Source organism: Cavia porcellus, unplaced genomic scaffold (genome assembly GCF_034190915.1).
Source record: "Cavia porcellus strain 051 isolate PalLab524CR breed Dunkin Hartley unplaced genomic scaffold, mCavPor4.1 scaffold_12, whole genome shotgun sequence".
NCBI lineage: Eukaryota > Metazoa > Chordata > Mammalia > Rodentia > Caviidae > Cavia > Cavia porcellus.
Window position 1 is genome coordinate 61,437,317 of NW_026947495.1, and position 19,907 is coordinate 61,457,223.

General features: G+C 35.4%; 1 protein-coding gene across 2 annotated transcripts in view; it reads right to left on the minus strand.

Annotated features, from left to right (window-relative positions):
- The window catches only part of Sp3 (Sp3 transcription factor), a 57,899-nt gene that overhangs the window by 7,996 nt on the left and 29,996 nt on the right, over window positions 1–19,907 (minus strand). For both annotated transcript variants that reach the window (XM_063259309.1, XM_063259310.1), the window contains one exon: window positions 1,871–2,063. In XM_063259309.1, coding sequence (XP_063115379.1) covers window positions 1,871–2,063 — 193 coding nt within the window. The remainder of the gene's footprint in view (window positions 1–1,870; window positions 2,064–19,907) is intronic.

Genomic DNA, 19,907 nt, shown 5'->3' on the forward strand with positions numbered 1-19,907 from the left:
CCTATCAAACTTCAAAAGGTTAAAAAACACAATGAAAATCCATTGCTGGTCAGCATATAGGGAAGCAGATACTCTAATTCACTGCTGGTAGAGACAGAACCTGCTACAGTCTTTCTAGCAGACAATTTCTTTTGACCTGGCAATTCCCCTTCTGTGAACTTATACTTAGATAATCAGACAAATGTGTAAAGACATGTGTGAAGATTATGACAAAAAGCCTGCCCAACAAAAGATGTTAAAATTATTATACATTCATACAGTAAGAATACTATACAGTCACAAAAAATGATGCAGACTTGGAACTATGATCACAAAAATTATCAAAAGAAGAGACATGTAAAACTATGAAAAGAAAATGATGCTAATTTACATCTAATGTCTAGAAGAAAATGTTTACAATGGTCATCTTGAAATGGGTGGAATTTGGGTGCTTTTTAAAATACTGATTACCTGTGAATTTTTTGGACCAAGTGTTAATTAACATAAATTAACTAGAAGATTTTTATTTTAAAGAATAAGTAAAACATTGGCCAGACTTGGCCTCCCAGTAGATCTGACTTACATAAATAATTATATCCTAAAGAGTCTCATTAAAATAAGAGTAAATTTTACAAAAGATACTGCCTAGCCAGGGTTCCACACTGGAATAAACTAATGATTTTAAACAACTGAGTTACAATAAATACACACATTTAAAGATCAGAGGCTGTAAAGTATAATCGTTGAGGCTTTGGAGTAAGTAACTGGGTCTAAATCTCAGGTGTCTATGCTCTTAGAAGTCACTTAAGACTGTCTCACTTATAAGACTGTCCAGAACAAAGCAAGTTCTCAGTGTCAGCGATTGTTAGACATGATTATTAGTATTACTGCAAATGGGTTGGCCAACATATAAATCATCTACTAAGATTAATCCAAAGTGGCAGAAAGACAGTAACTTTGTAAACTACATATTTACATCCTAATTATACTGTGCTGTCATCTATCTGCACAGTGCATAAAAGCTAAGACTTTTTGTTATGGCTTGAAGATTTGGCTGATGTGGCTTTGGAGTTCTATCAGATTTTACTCTACTCTAAAGCTGTGAAAAAAGTACCAAGACTAGTAAAGCTTTATTAACAAGAAATACACCCTTATCTGTTTATTACATGTTTTCTACTTTAATCCCCCAACCTAATATTCACATTACTATCCAAGTTTTCTTTTTCTCAACATTTATTTGCCTAATCTTTCTTGATTCATCTCTCACCATCACTGTGTCAAATATTTAAGGTGTTCTTTATAAAATTATCAGTATAGATTTTATGAGTTTTTAAAAAATAGTGAGTCTCAATCTCTTAATTCATCTTTGAGTTTATTGTCATTATTTTATCTTTCATGTTTATTTTTAAAAACACTGAATTGAAATACTACAATGACATCTTTAAATATTAAGGCTTTTTTTTCCCATTTCTGTTGAAAACAGAAATGTTTTACGGTTATCAAACTATTTGTAATTTATTTTTTATGTAACTGCAATTCTCAAGCCAAGAATCAACTTTTCAAATTTTTACTTAAGCAAAATTCATTGCTAGTGCACAAACAGGTTAATTTCTGATATTAGCCTATAAACCTGTATCTGACACACTGTTTAAAAAACTTAACACTTCAATCCCTGCACTTGGCAGGCTGAGGTAGGAGGACTGCCATAAGTTCAAGACCTGCCTGGACTACCCAGTGAGACCCTGTCTCTAAAAACTTTTAAAAAATTAAGTGACACAGCATGTAGTGTTTTTTTAAAATTAGGGTGATGATATTCACACTTTAAAACAAACGAACGAACAAAGAAAACAACAACAAAAAACACCACAGAGTATGGTTTATGTTTGCATACCTCCCACCACCTTCTTTACAATTGGGACAGGTACAAGCTACCCTCCGAAGTCGTTTTCCTTCTTGATGTTGTTGGTCCCCTTCTTCATCTACCACCTGAACTCTTAAGTGTGTTAGGTCATTGGTATTCAGTGTAGAATCACCACTGAGCTGCCACTCTTCAGGATCAGGTTCTTCTTCCTTGATCCTAATATCTAAAGAAAAAAACACAGATGAGAAATCTTTGCTCCTCATAGCTTATTCCTTACCAACCAATCTACTAAATATCAGAGATAATAAATTCAATAAGAAAGTAAACTTTAATTAGTTGCTCAGTCAACAAACCCAATAATCATTTCAGACCAGAACAAATTCTAATGTCCTTAATCTTTCACAATTTGCATCCATTTCACTTTACAGAACACAAAAGAAACATTCATTGGTAACTGCTAAATGTTAATTTGTAACTGCTAAGCACAAATTCACAAATTTAAGCTTAAAAGTTAATCATTATTAAGAGATTTATAAGGTCCACAACATGACTATAGAGGATATTCAGAACTATAATTTTTATTCTTGAGGGTTTTTATTATAAACCAGACAGAGATAAAGTGAGCATGCATTGGTGAAAAATAGTGTATTTTGCAAGAGTAACATGTTTGCTCAACAGAGAAAAACATCTCTATCTATGCACTGGTAATAATACAACACCATAATCTAAGTCTAAGAACCAATGAACTGATGGGGTTTTTTAATCTCAAAAAGCTGATTAAGGGGGGGGGGACCCTATTTCAGAAAAAATACTTAATATAAAACTGTCTTTGGTGAAACACAAATTCCTCCAAATTTTTCTTCACTGCAGGTAAACTAAAATTCTTATTTTAGATCTGTAATACTTACGGCAAAAATGAGCTTAAAAATCCAGTGTGCTGAGCTAGGGTATAGTGTTGTGGTACATGAAGTGTGCTTAGTATGTATGAGGCCACAGGTTTAATCTGTATCACCGCAGGTAAAATAGAAAAACCAAACGTATCTAGTAACTTCTGTATTTGCCATCAATAATGAAAACTAGAATGCATAATCAAGAATCAAGAAAACTGTCTCAAAACTACATTAAGAATCAAAGGGGGATAAAAGAAAAAAGAAGATTCTGGCTTGCATAAGAGGTAGATGGCCATCCAATGAAAAACTCCTGAAAATGAATGGTCTAGGTGGAAAAGGAGGTCAGTTAATGAGTACATGCTTGAACATGACAGTTTCAACCATCTGTAAGACACAAAAGTTAAAAAAAAAAAAAAAAAAAAAAACACTACACCTACAGGTCTGGAGTATCCAGAAAAAGACACGTCTGCTAAAAACAAAGCTAAGAATTATCAGTATGTACACAGTGAAGAGCCCTGGCTAAACAAGTTGTATCACTCACAGACTGTGAGATGAAAAGGTGGCCTATGAGGAATAAAAACATTTAAGACCCGGGAAAAGACAGCAGGCAAGAAAATGTGCTACAGTGGAAAAGAATACGCTTCAAGAAAGGAAGTTGTCAACATCAAGTGCTGCAGGAAAAATCAAGAAAGAAACTGAGTAAAAAAATGAGAAAGTACTAACAACAGGTATAGACAACTTTATCAAGTTGAGCTGAGAGACCAGCACACAGCAGCATACACTAAGGAGAATGTAAAGGGAAAGAAAGTGTTCTATTGTGAAAGGTAAGATAAACATGTTTAGGGTTGGGGATTTAGCTCAGCGGCATAAGCTCCTGCCTTGCAAGCAGGCAGTCATGAGTTCGATCCCTGGTACCGATAAAAAGGGAAAAAAAAACCAAAAAAAAAAAAGATAAACCTGTTTAAATGTTTATGAGAAAACTTCCACTACAAGGCCAACTGAATTTCCTAAAAGTCAGAAAAAGATGATAATCTGGAGCAATTACAGGTTTAGCTGATGGAGCACAACCACCCTTTCCAGGTAGAACATGGAGAAAAGATAAAGAGCACATTCATAACAGATTCATAAATATCTACTATCTGCCCAAATGCAGTGAATTTCATTTGATAGGTGTAAATTAAGGAGAAAGTGAAGAATATTCAATCTGTTGTTTCTATAGTCTCACTGAAGAGATGAAGTGAGAGTAAAGCATAAATAAAATCTTCCCAGCTGGATGAGGGGCACACACCTATAATCCCAGCACTCCAGAGGTTGGGGCAGAAAGATCACTGAGAGTTCGAGGTCAACCTACGCTACAAAGTGAGTTCAATGCCAGCCTGAACTACATACAAAATTCTTGTCTCAAAAACTAAATAAATAAGTAAATCTTCCCAGACACCAAGTAAGTCTTAACCTCTGTTCCTTTATAATCAGGTACTCAAATGTGTATCATTCTAATCAAAACACTGAACAAATATTGCAGTTTTTACAAAATGAATAAAAAGCAGTACATAGATATCACATACACGTATTTAAGTTTTAAGTCTATAAAATGAAAAGGTTTACTACATATTTTTAAGCTCATTTCAATTTAATTTCCATTCATTGAATTTCCATCCATTGAATTTAAATTCAATCTATGATATGATGGGGGAAAAGCGAGGGCAAAATACTAATAGCAAAAATGGATGATGTCATCCAGATGGACCTCAAAGAATAACGACTAGCTAGCTAGGTGCAGTGGGGCATGCCTGTAATCCCTGCTACTTGGGAATTTAAAACAGGAAGAGTGCGCCTAGACAACTCAACAAGATTCTACCTCAAAATAAAAAACGCTGGAGTTATAGCTCACTGCTCCCTGGGTTCAATTCCCAAAACAATTACAAACAAACGAACAAACAAAAAGTAAAATTGGCTAGATTTTATCCTTACTACATTTGGGTAAACCATAAGCATGCACAATTTAACTGAAAGTATTTTGTCCACTCAAAAACTCTTACATTACTTTAGCTATAATCAATCTAAGTACTCAAATTATCATCTTCACTTAAGCTCTACTAGTCCATTCTCAGACTCTCATCTCTAATTCATCTTCTACTCTGCTTCCAAACTGTTCTTCTAATAAAAATATAATTGCATCACTTTCTTAACTCAATACCTGCACTAATGCTCTTTTCTACAGCATAAAGTTCAACTCATTAACCAGGTATTCAATCTGGCTCTCCCCTGCTCTTTCAACTGTTAATATTAAAAGACTAAAATTCTCATCATTTTTAGAACACATATCCTTTCTCAATGTAACATACCTTTCCGAGGGCTATCCCTCTTGCGAATTTCTCCTTTAGCTCTTTTTGTTATTCAACTAACATCTAGCTATTCTTCAAGACTAGTCTAAAAGTCATCTCTTTTATATATGCTTATGGTAGTTTACTATATTTATTTGCTCATTATATCCTACATAATGAATGTTTTGCTTGAAGGTACTCAGAACATATTGACCAAATGAACCAATATCCCTTTAGGAAAAACTTCCAATACAGGTTATAATCTACAAGAGGAAACTTGGTCTTCTACTTCTCTATGTGCAAATAATAGAGGAAGTTTTTATAAGATTGTCTGTTTATATAGAAAAAAATCACAAAGTGCTCCCACTAAAGATAATAAATTATTGCCATGCAAGTACCATACTCAGTTTTAAATAATTGCACTTACTCGTATGCATTGATTATATTTTAGAATCCTAGTCATAAAATTAATCTACCTTGTCTTTACAAATTTCCCTCTGCCAAATTCGTATCAATTAAACATAGATACAGGATGAGCATCCCTAATCCAAAAATCCAGAAAGCTTAAGATTTTAAAGTGTTTCAGACTTGCGATGCTTCACTGGTAAAGTTTATGCCAAATATTACCAAATTTTTTAAAACTCCAAAATCTGAAATACCCAAGCATTTTTGATAAGGGATTTTCAATCTGTACCTTAAAAGTAAGTTTTCAATAAGTCAGTCAAATTTATCTTTTCAAGTTTATCTTTTTCCTTGTACTTAACAGAAAAATATTTTTTTTTACTGCACTGTGTTAGTGCCTGACATGATACCTAAGTATTCTCAGAAGTCTGTTTCTAAGGCTGGGGAAAAAGACAAGTAATAATGCATTAAAATGACCCACAATGTATATAAAGACACTAAATACTAGACATAAAGGGAATAAATTTAATTCACAGTAAGTTTTCATATCCACTAGAATGACTGAAAATTTTTAAATAGACTCAAATATTGGCAAACAGTAGAACTACTAACAATCCTACACTTCTGATGGGTCTTTAATTGTATAGAACCACTTTGGAAGATGTTTCAGGCATAACCCGTATCAACTAAACTTGAGTCCATCTATATCATAAGGCCCATTCACTCCTAGGTATATATTTAACAGTAACAAGATGTGGCCAAAAGCTATGGTGAATGTTTAAATATAAGAAATGTACTACAGTGCAAGATACATTGCCATTAATAACCCTCAAAATACTGTCAGTCAATCTGAACACATTTATCATTCTTGCCACTTTCTGAAGCAGTTCTAGAAGTCCTTTTTTTGAGTGTCTACAGTTGCTCTGTGTAGCTGCTTTAGTGTCTTGAATCTATTAAAATGTTTACCTTTCATGGGTATTTTAATTTGGGGGGAAGAGTCAGAAGTTGCACCACAATGCCAGATCCAGTGAATGAGGTAGAGGAGGACACATTATGTTTTTATAAGCCTGATTATCCGCTGATAACACTTGACACCAGCATTCACTGTAATGTTGATCATACCTCATAAAGATAGTCACAAAATAAAACTTCCATTAAATGCTACAGAAAGTGGTAAAAGCAACAGGGCAAGTGTGTTCAAAGATAAGGGGAGTGGTTTTGGGGGGTATTAATGGCACTACATCTTTCACATTTTAAAAATTCACACATTCACCAAAAAAATGCACAAAATTCACAGCAATATTATTTTAACCATCTAAATAACAAAACCATCCACATACCCACTAATATGGAATTAGAAAATATTCTTTTACACAATGGAACATATTAAAGCAATAAAAACTAACAATTTACATGCAATGATCAGGAGTGAATCTCTTTAATTTTGAACGTCAACATAAGTATTTCCCTCCATATATACTAGGAATAGGACCACGATTTTTAATGTAATTCAGTTATAATACCTCAAATCGACAAATTCTGACTCCAACTCTATGACACTCTCAAAAAGGCAAATATTGAGACAGTAAAAAAGATCAGTGGTTTCTAGGGTTTGAGGGAAGGGAGAAATGAATAAGCAGGGCACACAGGAATCTCAAGGGAGTGAAAATACTCTTATAATGATAGATGCATGTCATATATTTATCTAAATTCATAAAATATACAACAGCAAGTGGGAACCCTAATGTAAAGCATGAGCTCTGAGGGATGACGCACAACACATAAACCACTCTAAGAGTGGGTACTGACAACAAAGGAGGCTATGACATTGTGGAAGCAGAACAGGACACTTCTGTACCTTCCTTTTATTTCTGAGAAACTCAACTGCTCTAAGTCTTTAAAAGGGAAAAGCCAGGTATAGTGGCACATACTTACAATCTCAGCACTTTGGAGGCTGCGGCAGGAGCCTCCTGCGGATTCAAGGCCAGCCTGGTTTACATATTGATCCAAGTCAGCCTGAACTATAGTGAGACCTTGTCTGAAAAAACTAAACAAAAAGACAAAGGGGCCAGGGATACAGTTCAGTGGCACAGCACCTGCCTAGCAATCGCAAAGTCTGAGCGCTATTCCTGGTACCAAAAAAAAAAAAAAAAAACAAAACGAAACCAAACAAAACCAGAAAGAAAAGACGTAAGAACAGTAACTACTTTTGCCAGGTGCATTGGTGCATCTGTAATCTCAATATTCAGAAGCTATGGTAGGCGGGGTGCCATGAGTTCAAGTCTAGGCTATATAGTTCAAGACCAGCCCAGACTACATAGTAAGATCCTCTCTTAAAAAAACTAAAAAAAACAGTGACTATTTCTGAGAGGGACAGTATCCGGTAGAGGAAGATTTCTGGGTTGCTGATAGAATCCACCTTCTTGATCTGGGTGACAGTTTATCCTATATAAGCAAACCCTGTTCTAACAAAAACAAAAACAAAAACAAAAACAAAAACTACAGGAATTTCTTAACAATTGTTGAAGACAATTTCTTTTGTCGTAGTTTTACCTCTAATTTCCATGTAACTTTCTGTTCCTTTCTCTGTTTATGGACAAGTCTAAAAACTTAAAAATAGTATACGTTAAACATCAAAATCAAAATTTGATGTTTAGAGTGTAATTTCATTCTTTGAACAAACAGGTAAGTGGTAAATGCCAATCACGCTAAGTTCTAAGGAGAAAATAGTTAACAGTGTAGTTTGTGTCTTTATGGAGCTTACCTTTAACTGAGAAAGCAGAACAAACACCCAGTACTTGAGATGATATTTAAAGAAAAAGAAGGATAAGGAGAGATAGAAGCTGAATTGAAATGAGTAGCAGCCTTTAGTCTCAAACTCAGGAGTCTCGTGCGTCCAGCTCTTACGGAGCCTGGATTCTAAACTGGTACCACCACACTGAACTGAAAACCAACACCTGCTACTAAAACAGCATGGACAGGAAAAGCTTCTACTAATGAGATGACACTGAACCTAAGGAAAGCAATAGGGCAAGTCCAGACAAAGGAAAAAGAAAGCTGGATATATGCTTGCTATGTTCTGGGCATCTAAGTAAGGAAGCCTAAGTCACTAGAGTAGAATGAATGTAGAGGGAGGGCAGTATAAAGATCACAGAGGTAAAAATGGGGCAAGGAGTCACATTATACAAGGAATTATAGGCCACTTTATACTTTTTCCCCCTGTGGAAAGTCAAGAAAGATTGAAAACAATAATATAATTTGACTTGCATTTTACTGAAATAAATCCGGGATCACTTCAGATGCTGTACAGTGTAAAGAGGCAAGGGCAAAAGTAGGGAGACCATCTTAGGAGGCTACTGTAAATCATTAAAGCAAAAAATGATTGCAACCTTAAACCAGGATTTTGACAAGGCAGTAGTACAACTAAAGCACTCAGAAAACATTCTGAAAGTAGAACCAAAGATAGCTGTTAACAGATTTGATAACAGGTTACTGCATGAAATGTGAGAACAAAAAAGAACTAAAGACGCTTTGAAGGTTTCTTCCCTAAGCAACCCGAAAGATGAGTTGCCATTAACCTAAGAGTACATTGTAGCTAGAAAATTGTAGAGACAGTGCCAAAAGGAATCAATACACCAGGCAAGACAAGCAATTAAGTACAAGGGAAAAAGGGAATCAGCAGTACAATACAAGGATAGGAATAAGTGAGTATCTAATAAGTTATAAACATCAATGTGAATGGTCTCAATGTACCAAAGATATATATAAATGAGCACAACAGATCAAATCCCAACAACATAATATGCTGTGTACAAAAACCACACTTAACCCAAAAAGAAATCCATAGGCTGAAAGTCAAAGAGTGAAAAATGATATTCTATGCAACAGTTGCCTGAAAATAAGCAAGAGTCGGTACTCTATTTTCAGACAAACTGAGCTTTAAGCCAAAATGATCAGAAGAGGCAAAGAAAGTCACTACATACAAATCAGAGAATCATCCAACAGGAAGAGACAGCAATTATAAACATACAGGCATCCAAAACTGGTATACCAAACTTCATTAACCAAACACTCCTCAACCTAAAAGATCAAATAACTCTAATTATAGGAGTGACTCCAATAGCCCACTATCACAAATAGATCAACCAAACAAAAACAATCAACAAGAAATATCAGAGTTGAACTTTCCTTTTTGATACAGGGTCTCATCGTATAACCCAGTTAGCCTTCAATTCATAGTGATCCCCCGCCTCATCTTTCCAAGTACTGAGATTACAGGCCCGGACTACCACACTCAGTTGAATCAAATTTTTAAACAAATGGATCTAATAGTGTTCCAGCAACAGAATACACATTTTTCTTGGCAGCACATGAAACTTTCTCCAAAAGATCATATGCTAGCAAATCAAACAAAAGACCTGAAATTTTACCATGTATACTATCAGATCACAGTGCAATGGAAACTAGCAATCAATGGTAAAATGAACCACAGAAGTCAAAAGCACCACTTTTGAATAATCAGTGAGTCACAAAAGAAATTTTAAAAAAATACAGTTCCTAGAATTAAATAATTCTAGTACAACATACTAGAACTTAGCAGACATAATGAAAGCCATCCTCAAAGGCAAGTTGATAGTTGTGAATGCCTACAGAAACAAGAGTCCAACTCCAGAGGTAGGACAAGCAAAGAAATTATGAAGAGCAGAGCAGAAATCAGTAAAATGGAGTCTGAAACAATACAAAGAATCAATGAATGAAAGACCTGATTCTTTAAAAGATAAATTTGACAAACCTTTAGCTAATCCTTATCAGAAAAAAAATCAATGCAATTAGAAATGAAAAAAGTGAAGTGACAACAGACACTGTCAAACTCCATATTATTACCAGCTACTTCACAAATCTATACACCAATGAATTGGAGAACCTAGAAGAAATGGAGTAATTTCTAGATACTTAGTGAATTACCAAAACTGATTGTAAAACGAAGATGTAAAATTCCTGAATAATCTAGTAACAGGCAAAAAACATTGAAGCAATTAAAAAAAAAAAGCCCAGACCTGATAGATTCGCAGCCAAATTCTATAAGACCATCAGGGAAGAACTAAGATGCCAATATTCCTCAAACTCTTTAACGAAACTAAAAGAGAAGTCCCGAAGTCATTCCTACAAGCTTAAAATACTGATTCCAACACCAATCAAGGATCCAACTGAAAAAGAGAACTACAGGCTAATCTCTAATAAACACACTACAAAAATCCAGTAAGATACTGCCAAACATGTAACCAATTATCAAAAAAAAACACATACCATGACCAAGTATGCCTCACTCCAGAGATGCAAGAATAGTTCAACATACGCAAATAAATAAATGTAATTCATCACATAAATAGGACAAAACCCATATGATTTCAATAAACGCAGAAAAAACCTTTGACAAAATCCAATATCCAGTCTAATAAAAGCTATTTATGACAAACCTACAACATCATATTAAGTGGGTGCAAATTGATGGCTCTCCCTCTAAAATCTGGAACAAGACAAAGATGACCATTATTACCATTCCTGTTTAACACAGTCTCAAACAAAACATTAGCCAGAGCAATCATGCATGAGAAATAAAAAGGGTACATGTATGAAATTGGGCCACTACAGTACCCAGTGCTGATCCCAGTGTCATGATGTAAAATCCAGCAAAACTATTTATTCTTTGTTCAGAGTGATTTTAGCTTGCTTTGATTTGTTTAATCTCAACATAAATGAAGATATGGATAACTGCATGTATGTTTAAGTGTATACGATTGATAATCATATTACTAAATTTTTGTCAGATAGTTGAACAGTACTGTTTGCAGTCTTGCTGTTTAAATCCCCACTTTATATGTTCCACTTCTGTATCTTGAACAACTATTTGTAAGAGGACAATATGTAAACATCAACCAGTGATTTCTTACTGTTTTTCTTTGAAAGTATGTATCATTTCTACCCATTTTCTGTTGTTTAGTCTTTCTTTAAATAAAATTTTTTAAAAAATGAAATTGAGCATGGCAGCACACCCATGTAATTCCAACACTTGAGAAGGTGAGGCAGGATGATCACTGCGAGCTCAAGGTCAGACAGCCTGAAACTAAGCAGCAAGATCCTGTCACAAAACACCAAAAAAAGGGGGGTAGCGGGTACATATAAAAAAGAAAGAAATCAAAGTATTATTTGCACATGACATGATCCTCTACTTAACAAGACCCCAAAACTCTACTAAGATTCCTAGAATAATTAATAACCAAATTCAGCAAAGTAGCAAGATTCAAAATCAACAGCATTCCTATACATAATAAGGAACTTACTGACAAAGAAATCAGGAAAACAACACTATTTGCAACAGCATCAAGAAAAATTAAATACTTGGAAATTAACCTAAGCAAGGAAGTAAAAGACCTCTATGATGAAAACTACAGTATTTTGAAAAAGGAAATCAAAGAGGACATCAGAATATGGAAAAATATCTCATGTTCCTGGATGGGCAGAACCGATATACTAAAAATAGCTATACTTCCCAAATTATAATACAGATTTAACCTCACAGATCTAGAGCAAACAATCCAAAAAGTTGAGTTGAACCAAAAGAGATCCAAAATAGCAAAATCAAATCTAGGTAACAATAGCAAAGTAGGAAGTATTGGACTAGCACATTTGAAGTTATATTACAAAGCTACAATGATAAAAACAGTATGGTACTAGAACAAAAAGACACATGGATCAATGGAACAGAATAGAGAAACAATCCCATACACATTCAACTATTCGATCTTTGACAAAGAGGCCAAAATCACATACTAGCGGAAAGATATCCTCCTTTACCAAGTGGTACTGAGCAAACTGGACATTCACATGCAGAAGATTAATCCTAGACCCATTATCTCACCACATACTAAACTAAAATCAAAATGGATCAAAACTCTAAATGTTTCTACCTCAACATGGTCCTGATAGAATGACATGTCTAAATCAAAGGCACCTTTCCCTCTATCTCACCTGGGTCCTTAAATATGACAGTGCCATGCCTCCTCATCACATCTTGTCTCTTTGTTTTTCCAGTCTAACATAGGTGCATTCACCAGTGAAGTTGTCCTGGCTAAAATACCTGGCACCAGCTTCTACCTGGGCATCAACCGTCATCCCGTCTACTCCCCTAGGCTCCAGTACAGCACCCTCTGCCAGCAGGAAGTAGTTAAAGAGAGAAATCTTCATCCCTTTTCATAATAATAATCATAAGATGGGATATGAAAGGGTTTCGGCCCAGACAGGACACTGTAGCCAGGAAAACCTCAACCAGAAGCAGGGAGCCCCTATCTCCCCCGCCCCTAGGAATTTACCTATGGTGCCAAACCTAGAACCAATGGGTTACCTGTGCATCCCTAATGCCCTCCTTAGGTTCTACCCCAAACCGAGGCTACTTACATACCCCCACGCTGGACGGACAGAGAGATCGCTGGATGCCAGCGGTGGAGGGTGCCGGTCATCTCTCTCCGTGTTCTCTGAATAAAGGTCACTTTTTGTTTTATACTTCTCATCTTTTGGAAATATTTTTCATCTTTTGGAAATAATCCTATCAGTATCAAATTAAAAAGCTCCCACACATCAAAGGAAACAACCAACAGTTAAGAGAGAATTTACAGAATGGGGAAAATTCTGCCAGCTTTTCCTCAGAAAAAGGACTAATACTAGAAAGAGCTAAAAAACTTAGACCTATTTCGACCCAATCAAAAATGAGTATGTGGGACCGGGGATTTAACTCAGTGGCTTAAGCGCCTGCCTGACAAACACAAGGTCAGGAATTGATCCCTGGTACTTAAAAAAAAAAAAAAAAAGAGCATGTGAAATGAACAGACACTTCTCAGAAAACAGCCAATAAATACATAAAAAAATGTTCGGTATGGCTGGTCCTTAGAGAAATGCAAATTAAAAGAACAATGAGCTGCCATCTTACTCTGGAAAGAATGGCTATCACTAAGCAACAAACAACAAATGCTGGTGAGGCTTGAAGGGGAGTGCCCCTACATTGCTGGTGGCAATGTAAACTAGTATAACCACTATGGAGATTCCTCAAATTCCTTTGACCCAGTTATTTCCCTTCTAGGAATCTTCCCAGAAGATTTAAATTCATGTTACAGTGATACATGTGTACCCATATTTATAGTAGTATAATTCATAATAGCTGCATCTTGCAAAAAGCCAAAATACCCATCAACAGATAAATGGCTAAAGAAAATGTATTTTATACATGAAAGACTACTACACTGCCACAAAGGATAAACTTGAGGTTTGTTTAGATAAATGGATTTATCCTGAGACCATGATATTAAATGAAATAAATTAAGCACACAAGTCTAAATATTACACGGTGTTTCTCAGATGAGAAACCCAAAATATAAGGAAAATAAAAAGCAAAAATAAAGAACAGATAACAGAAAGTAAAGAGATCTTCAAACAGGCAAAGGAACAAAAAAAAGAGGTGGGTAAGTAAGGGAAAATAATTTTAAAGAATAAAAAAATTAAAAAGAGGGCTGGACATGGTGGAATATTCCTGTATTCCCAGCACTCAGAGGCTGAGGCAGTAGAGAAGCATTGCAAGTTGAAGATCAGCCTGGGCTACGAGGTGAGCCCAAGGCCAGTCAAACTGCAAAGCAAGACCTTGTCTCAAAAAAAGAAAAAACGAAGAAATACGTGAAAGGGATCAAGAGTTGTAGGCTGGTCATGGTGACACTCGCCAGTAATCCTAGAACTTGAGAGGCTGAAGCAGGGGAGTTCACAAGTTTGAGGACAGCCTGGGTTACATGGTACATTTAAGGCCAGACTGCACTACTACATAGCAAGACCTTGTCTCAAAAAACAAACAGAACAAAAGAGTTAGGAGAGTTCAGAAAAGGATGGGAAGAGACAAAAAGGAATTAAGATGCGCTATATATATGTACAAACTTCCTATGAGTAATCATTATGTACTGTAAACATGCATGGTACTATTTAAAATAAAAAAGAAAGTTTGAGGGGGGCAATCAGGAGCCTGTTTTTTATATATGACAGCTCTGAGATGCGTTTTAAATATCCAGTTTAAGATACTGATCAGACAAGGCATAGGCCTAGAGTTGAAGGAAAAGACTGCTATCAATATAAATGTGGGTATCACTAGCATATATAGCTGATACTGAAAGGAACACAGAACACAATGCAGGTAAGACAGAAACCCTGAGGCTCCTCAATATGAACACACAGAGAAGACAGAGTAGGTGACGAAGAAGGAAACTAGTACTCAGAAGTCAAATGAAGAAATCACTTTGAGAACATTACCATGTCAAATGCCTGATAAGTAAAATAAAAAATAATTTGCAGATGTTAACAATGTTGATAATGGTAATTTTTGTCTTAATTTCTTACTAGCATGTTTGCAGTAATAATGATTACTGTGGAGAGTATCGTGGAGAGTCTGTACATATTCATAACGCATCTGAATTTTTTTATTCCCTTCCCTTTCCATCTCTCCCTGGTCCCTCCTACTCTTAATCTGGACAAGAGCTGTTACACTTGAAGTAAGAACAGTAAATTAAAAGAAAATGGAAAGACAAGTATATTCAACTTTCTCCAAAGAGTCTTGCTGTAAAAGCAAGTTGGTAGTTAGAAAAGCTCATTCTCCAGGGCGGCACTCCTGAAAAGTGGAGGACTCTTTTAAGAGGTGGAGCTAATGAGAACCCAGCTCTTCCTTTTTCTTTTTAGTTCTAAGCCATGAAGTGTTACTCACAGTTTCCCCACACACTGCCCCAATAACGCACTGCTTCCCTCAAAGCAACAAGCCCACTGATCACAAGACTGGAACCTTCAAAGCTGTGAGCCAAGATAAACCTTTTTTTGTTTACGTAAGTCGGCTATCTCAAGTATTTGCTATATAACAGTGGCTAAGTTAACCCAGCAAGCAATAAAAAATGACAGTAAATTTCCTCAGTAGAGTTAACACATAACGAGTACCTGAAATATTGAAATGGCCTGAAATATTAGCAGTAAAAAGAAGTGAATGAGCTTAAATGACAAATTTAAATATCGTATTTAAGAACTTTACAAACGAACAGTACTGGGGGTTTTTTATGTTTATTCTCCATCTCAAAATGTTTGCTGGATGAGGTGGCACATTCAAGTAGGATAAAACACACATAACACAAGGATATTATATAGCTACAGAAATAAAACTTTCAGTATTAGTTAAGTAATAATGCATGCCTATAATTCCAGTACTCAGGAGGCTGAGGCAGGAAGATTCCTGCGAGTTCCAGGTCAACCTGAACTATATACAGCAGGACCCCAGTCTCATTTTAAAAAAAAGTATTAGTAACTCAGGATATGTCTGTATTTCCATTAAAAATATTACCAGAAAAAAATCCTAAATACCTGTTCCTACAACTAGTTGCTAATTATTTATCAATACAGCTAACAGAATATTTAAGGAAAATTCTTAAGTGGCTTACCAAGTCTGGAAGGTATTTTTAATTTAAACAGCTAACACTAAATAAATACGAATTAGAGTGCTATTGATAAAATGAGACATTCTTCTTTATCAATAGTATATCATTAGGAGTTTGTTGTTATTAAAAGTCTTTCATTAAATCTTTGCCTTCAATTCTTTAAAGCACTGATGAAATTACTTCATTGGATTCTAAGTTTATTTACATTTTCCTTTTAATCAGTGTCACCTGCTATAGAAACTACCTAAATAGAATTCAGCACAGTCCTGTAAGATCTCATACATTGTTCATGTTTTCATAAATACTCAAATTCGTATGGATTTGCTTCAAAGGTACCAGAAGGTCTTTTACTTTTTTTCTTCAGCTTTTAAGGGGATAATATTAATTATAAACATGGGTTCCTAAAAGCTTAACTTCATTAGTGTAATCTAAAAACATTAACATTTTAGGAGCCAAATTTTAAAACCAAATTTTACTTCCTTACTAAAATATAAATACACCATGTTATCTCTGTTTTGAAATTAAGCAATCTCTTTCCACAAACCCTATCTACTTACATGGGAATCACTACTCTTATTATGACTGCTTCTTTCCCTGAAATTAAGATTATTCTTTTACTGATTTTTTTTTTTTGATCTTCTGCTTTTCATAGCTCCTTTCCAGATTAGCTGAGGAACTGGCTATTAAAAAATCTTTTCTAACCCTTTGGATATTACACATTAACAGGATCACTATTCCTATTGAGAGAATACAACCTTATTAGAAGATACACATACATGCACACAAACATACCTGGAAATAACTGGTTTTTTGGAATGCCTAGAAGACCTCATTTTATGTCTTACTAGAAAAGTGAGAAAAAGCCATATGGCCTGCAACTAATACACTGAACAATGAATTATCTGCTTTGCCTGTGTAATCTACTAAAGTACTACATAAATAAAGAGAACAGTGCAACTCTTATCAGATGATGGTGATGATGGTGACAGCCAACACATTAAGGTTTACTACTTGTCAGGTACTCTTGTAAACATTTATATTATCTCATACATGCTCCCAATTCCCTGGAGATTGTTATTTCCCTAGAGATGATAAAACAAAGAGGTTAGTTTACCTAAAGACACACACTTAAAATGGATGTGGCTGGGACATTAAACAAAAAAATGATACAAAACCACAGTACTTCTGTTACTGAAGATCCATTTTTTACCAGGGCCAATCACAGAAAAGGCAGCATTAAGTTAGCATTCACTACATACTATACATGATTTTAACTGTAGTTTGATCAAAGATTAATGTCACTTTAAAATTTACGAAGGACCAAGAAATTTTAAGTATATACCATATCATAATGGGTATTATCCAACCTTAAAAAAAGAAATTTTTTTCACACGCTGCAACATAATAAGTCTCAAGGACATTAAGCTAATTGAAATAAACCATGCACAAAAGGACAAATGCTGTATGGGTCCATAAATATCTAAACCATCTGAAGTAGTCAAAATCATGAAAACTAAGTAGAAAGAAAGTTGCCAAAACTAAGGAGTAGAGCACCTGGAGCTGTTATGAAATAGATACAGAATTTCAGCTTTAAGTTCTAAAAAGTTCTAAAGATCAGCTGTACAACAATGGGAATATACATAATACCACTGAACACTAAAAAATGGTTATGACTGAGGGGCTGGGGATTCAGCTCAGCAGCCTAAGCACCTGCCTGGCAAGTGCAAGGCTGTGAATTCAATCCCCAGTACCTGCCCCCCAAAAAAGTCAGGAATTTTAAAAAAATGGTTATGATGGTAAAGTATGTGTTTTGTTCTTTTTTAAACCACAACTGAGAAACTCCACAGGGACTGGCCCTCCTCCACTGCTTCCCACTTTACAGAGGACTATCACAGATAAAAATCTTCAAAGATTCAAAATAATTATAAAGAATGTATATAATATTATTATAGGTTATGATAATAATTTATTTCAGATTTGCAGTTAACATACTTTCATAGGTTTTATTTATTCTACTTCTTAACTTTTAGACTACTTTTCCTGGCTCCTTCAAATTAAAAAGAAAAGACGACGAAAGTTTAAGATAAAAACGCTAGTCACCAATAAATTCCTAACTGATTTCCAAGAAAGTGATTTGAAGCAAGTCAAAGTGGCACACATTACTAATTCTAACCATTCAGGAGGCTCATAAATTGAAGTTCTACCCAAGCAATGTAGCAAGACCCTGTCTATAAAAATATAAAAAGGCTGAGGACATAACACAGTGCAAAGATCCCTGTTTAAACCCGTACCACTGAACGAGTAAATCAATGATTGACTTTTTTAAGGATTAAGGATGCATCTTCATGGCAAAGCATTTGCCTAGCATACATGAAGCTCTGATTTGATTCCCAACGCCACAAAAAAAAATTTTTGAGGGGGGGTAACTAAAGATGATTTGAAGTCATATTATTAACAAGGTAAAATAAGAAAATTGGGAGACACAATATTGCTCTTGTGCTTAAAAAAAAAAAAATCACCATATCATCCTTCCAATCTGCATCTACCAAAATCAGCTTTACAGGTAGAAGTCAGGACTGTTAAAACTATTAGATAAATTAGGCCTAAATAAAGGATCTGAGGTTACTCCTGAGAAACACAAACTCTCCATCCAAATGAAGCTGCCCACAATGGCTCCAACAGACTTTTAAACTGTTTCCTTAAAAGATGGATAGTAGAAGGGGCTGGGAATTTAGCTCAGCGGCAAGTACCTGCCTTGCAAGCAGACAGTCGTGAGTTCGATCCCCAGTACCGACAAAAATGAAATGAAAAAAAGACAAAAAAGATGGATAGTAGAGATGAACAGACAGAGTCAGTCCTCCTAGAAATCAGAGCAGCCCATTTAATACCAGTTTTATATGCTGAAGATGAACCTAAGGCTTCATTTGACAAAACAGTACTAAGATTACATTGCTGCCACTGCTGCTGTAGCTTTAAAAAAGGAGAGGAGAGGGCTGGGGATTTAGCTCAGTGGCGTAAGTGCCTGCCTTAGCAAGTTTGATCCCAGACACCCAAAAACAGGGGCCAGTTACAGTCTTTCTCCTTCATTAAAAAAAATACTTCCTTTAAAACAAAACAAAACAAAATGACCCCTTTTCCTCAATCTTGTGTTAGAAAACCATATTAATTTTCTAAGGATTATTTACAATACTTTCTATAGATTGAAAACAATTCTAATTTGGGTTGGAATCAGCAGAAACAGAAAATGATGGTTTAACAATCCACTAAGCCCACCTACACATCACTATGGATAATTACTTTAGTTATAAGTGTTGCTGCCTTTATTTTTCTCACCTACTTCCCTTGCCATATTCTTTAGGTAACAAAGCACTTAAGTTAACAGTGTGGGTCAGCTACTTGAAGGAGCATGAGCCAAAAAGTTCAATCTAGCCAGTTTTGTAAGTTGCACATTTTTCTTTTGCCCTCAAATTTCAATGTATTTAAACTCAAACACTGATGAAGTGCCCAAAATTATATTCTGAATCATCAGTCAGGACTAGTAGGTTTGCCATAGTAAACAACCTGCAAATCTCAGCAGCTTTTTACACAAAAAAAAGATTTGTCAATAATTGACATGTCCAATTCTGGTTGACAGGAAACTTGCTCCCAACAGTCCCTCCAGGAATCTAGGTTCCACTTGAGAACTCGAAGATTCCCTTACCAAGGAAGAGAAAGGAGGAATTTGTGGCAAATCACATCCTACTCTTAAAATTTTCACTCACATTTTACTGGTTAAAAGAAATGCATGTGACCATGCTTCACTTTAAGAATTAAAATACACCATAATCTCAGCACTTGGGGAGGCTGAAGCAGAGGGATCCGTGCAAGTTCAAGGCAAGTCTGGGCTCCAAAGTGAGTTCAAGGCCAGCCTGAACTACAAAGACCCTGTCTCAAAAAGACCAAGAAA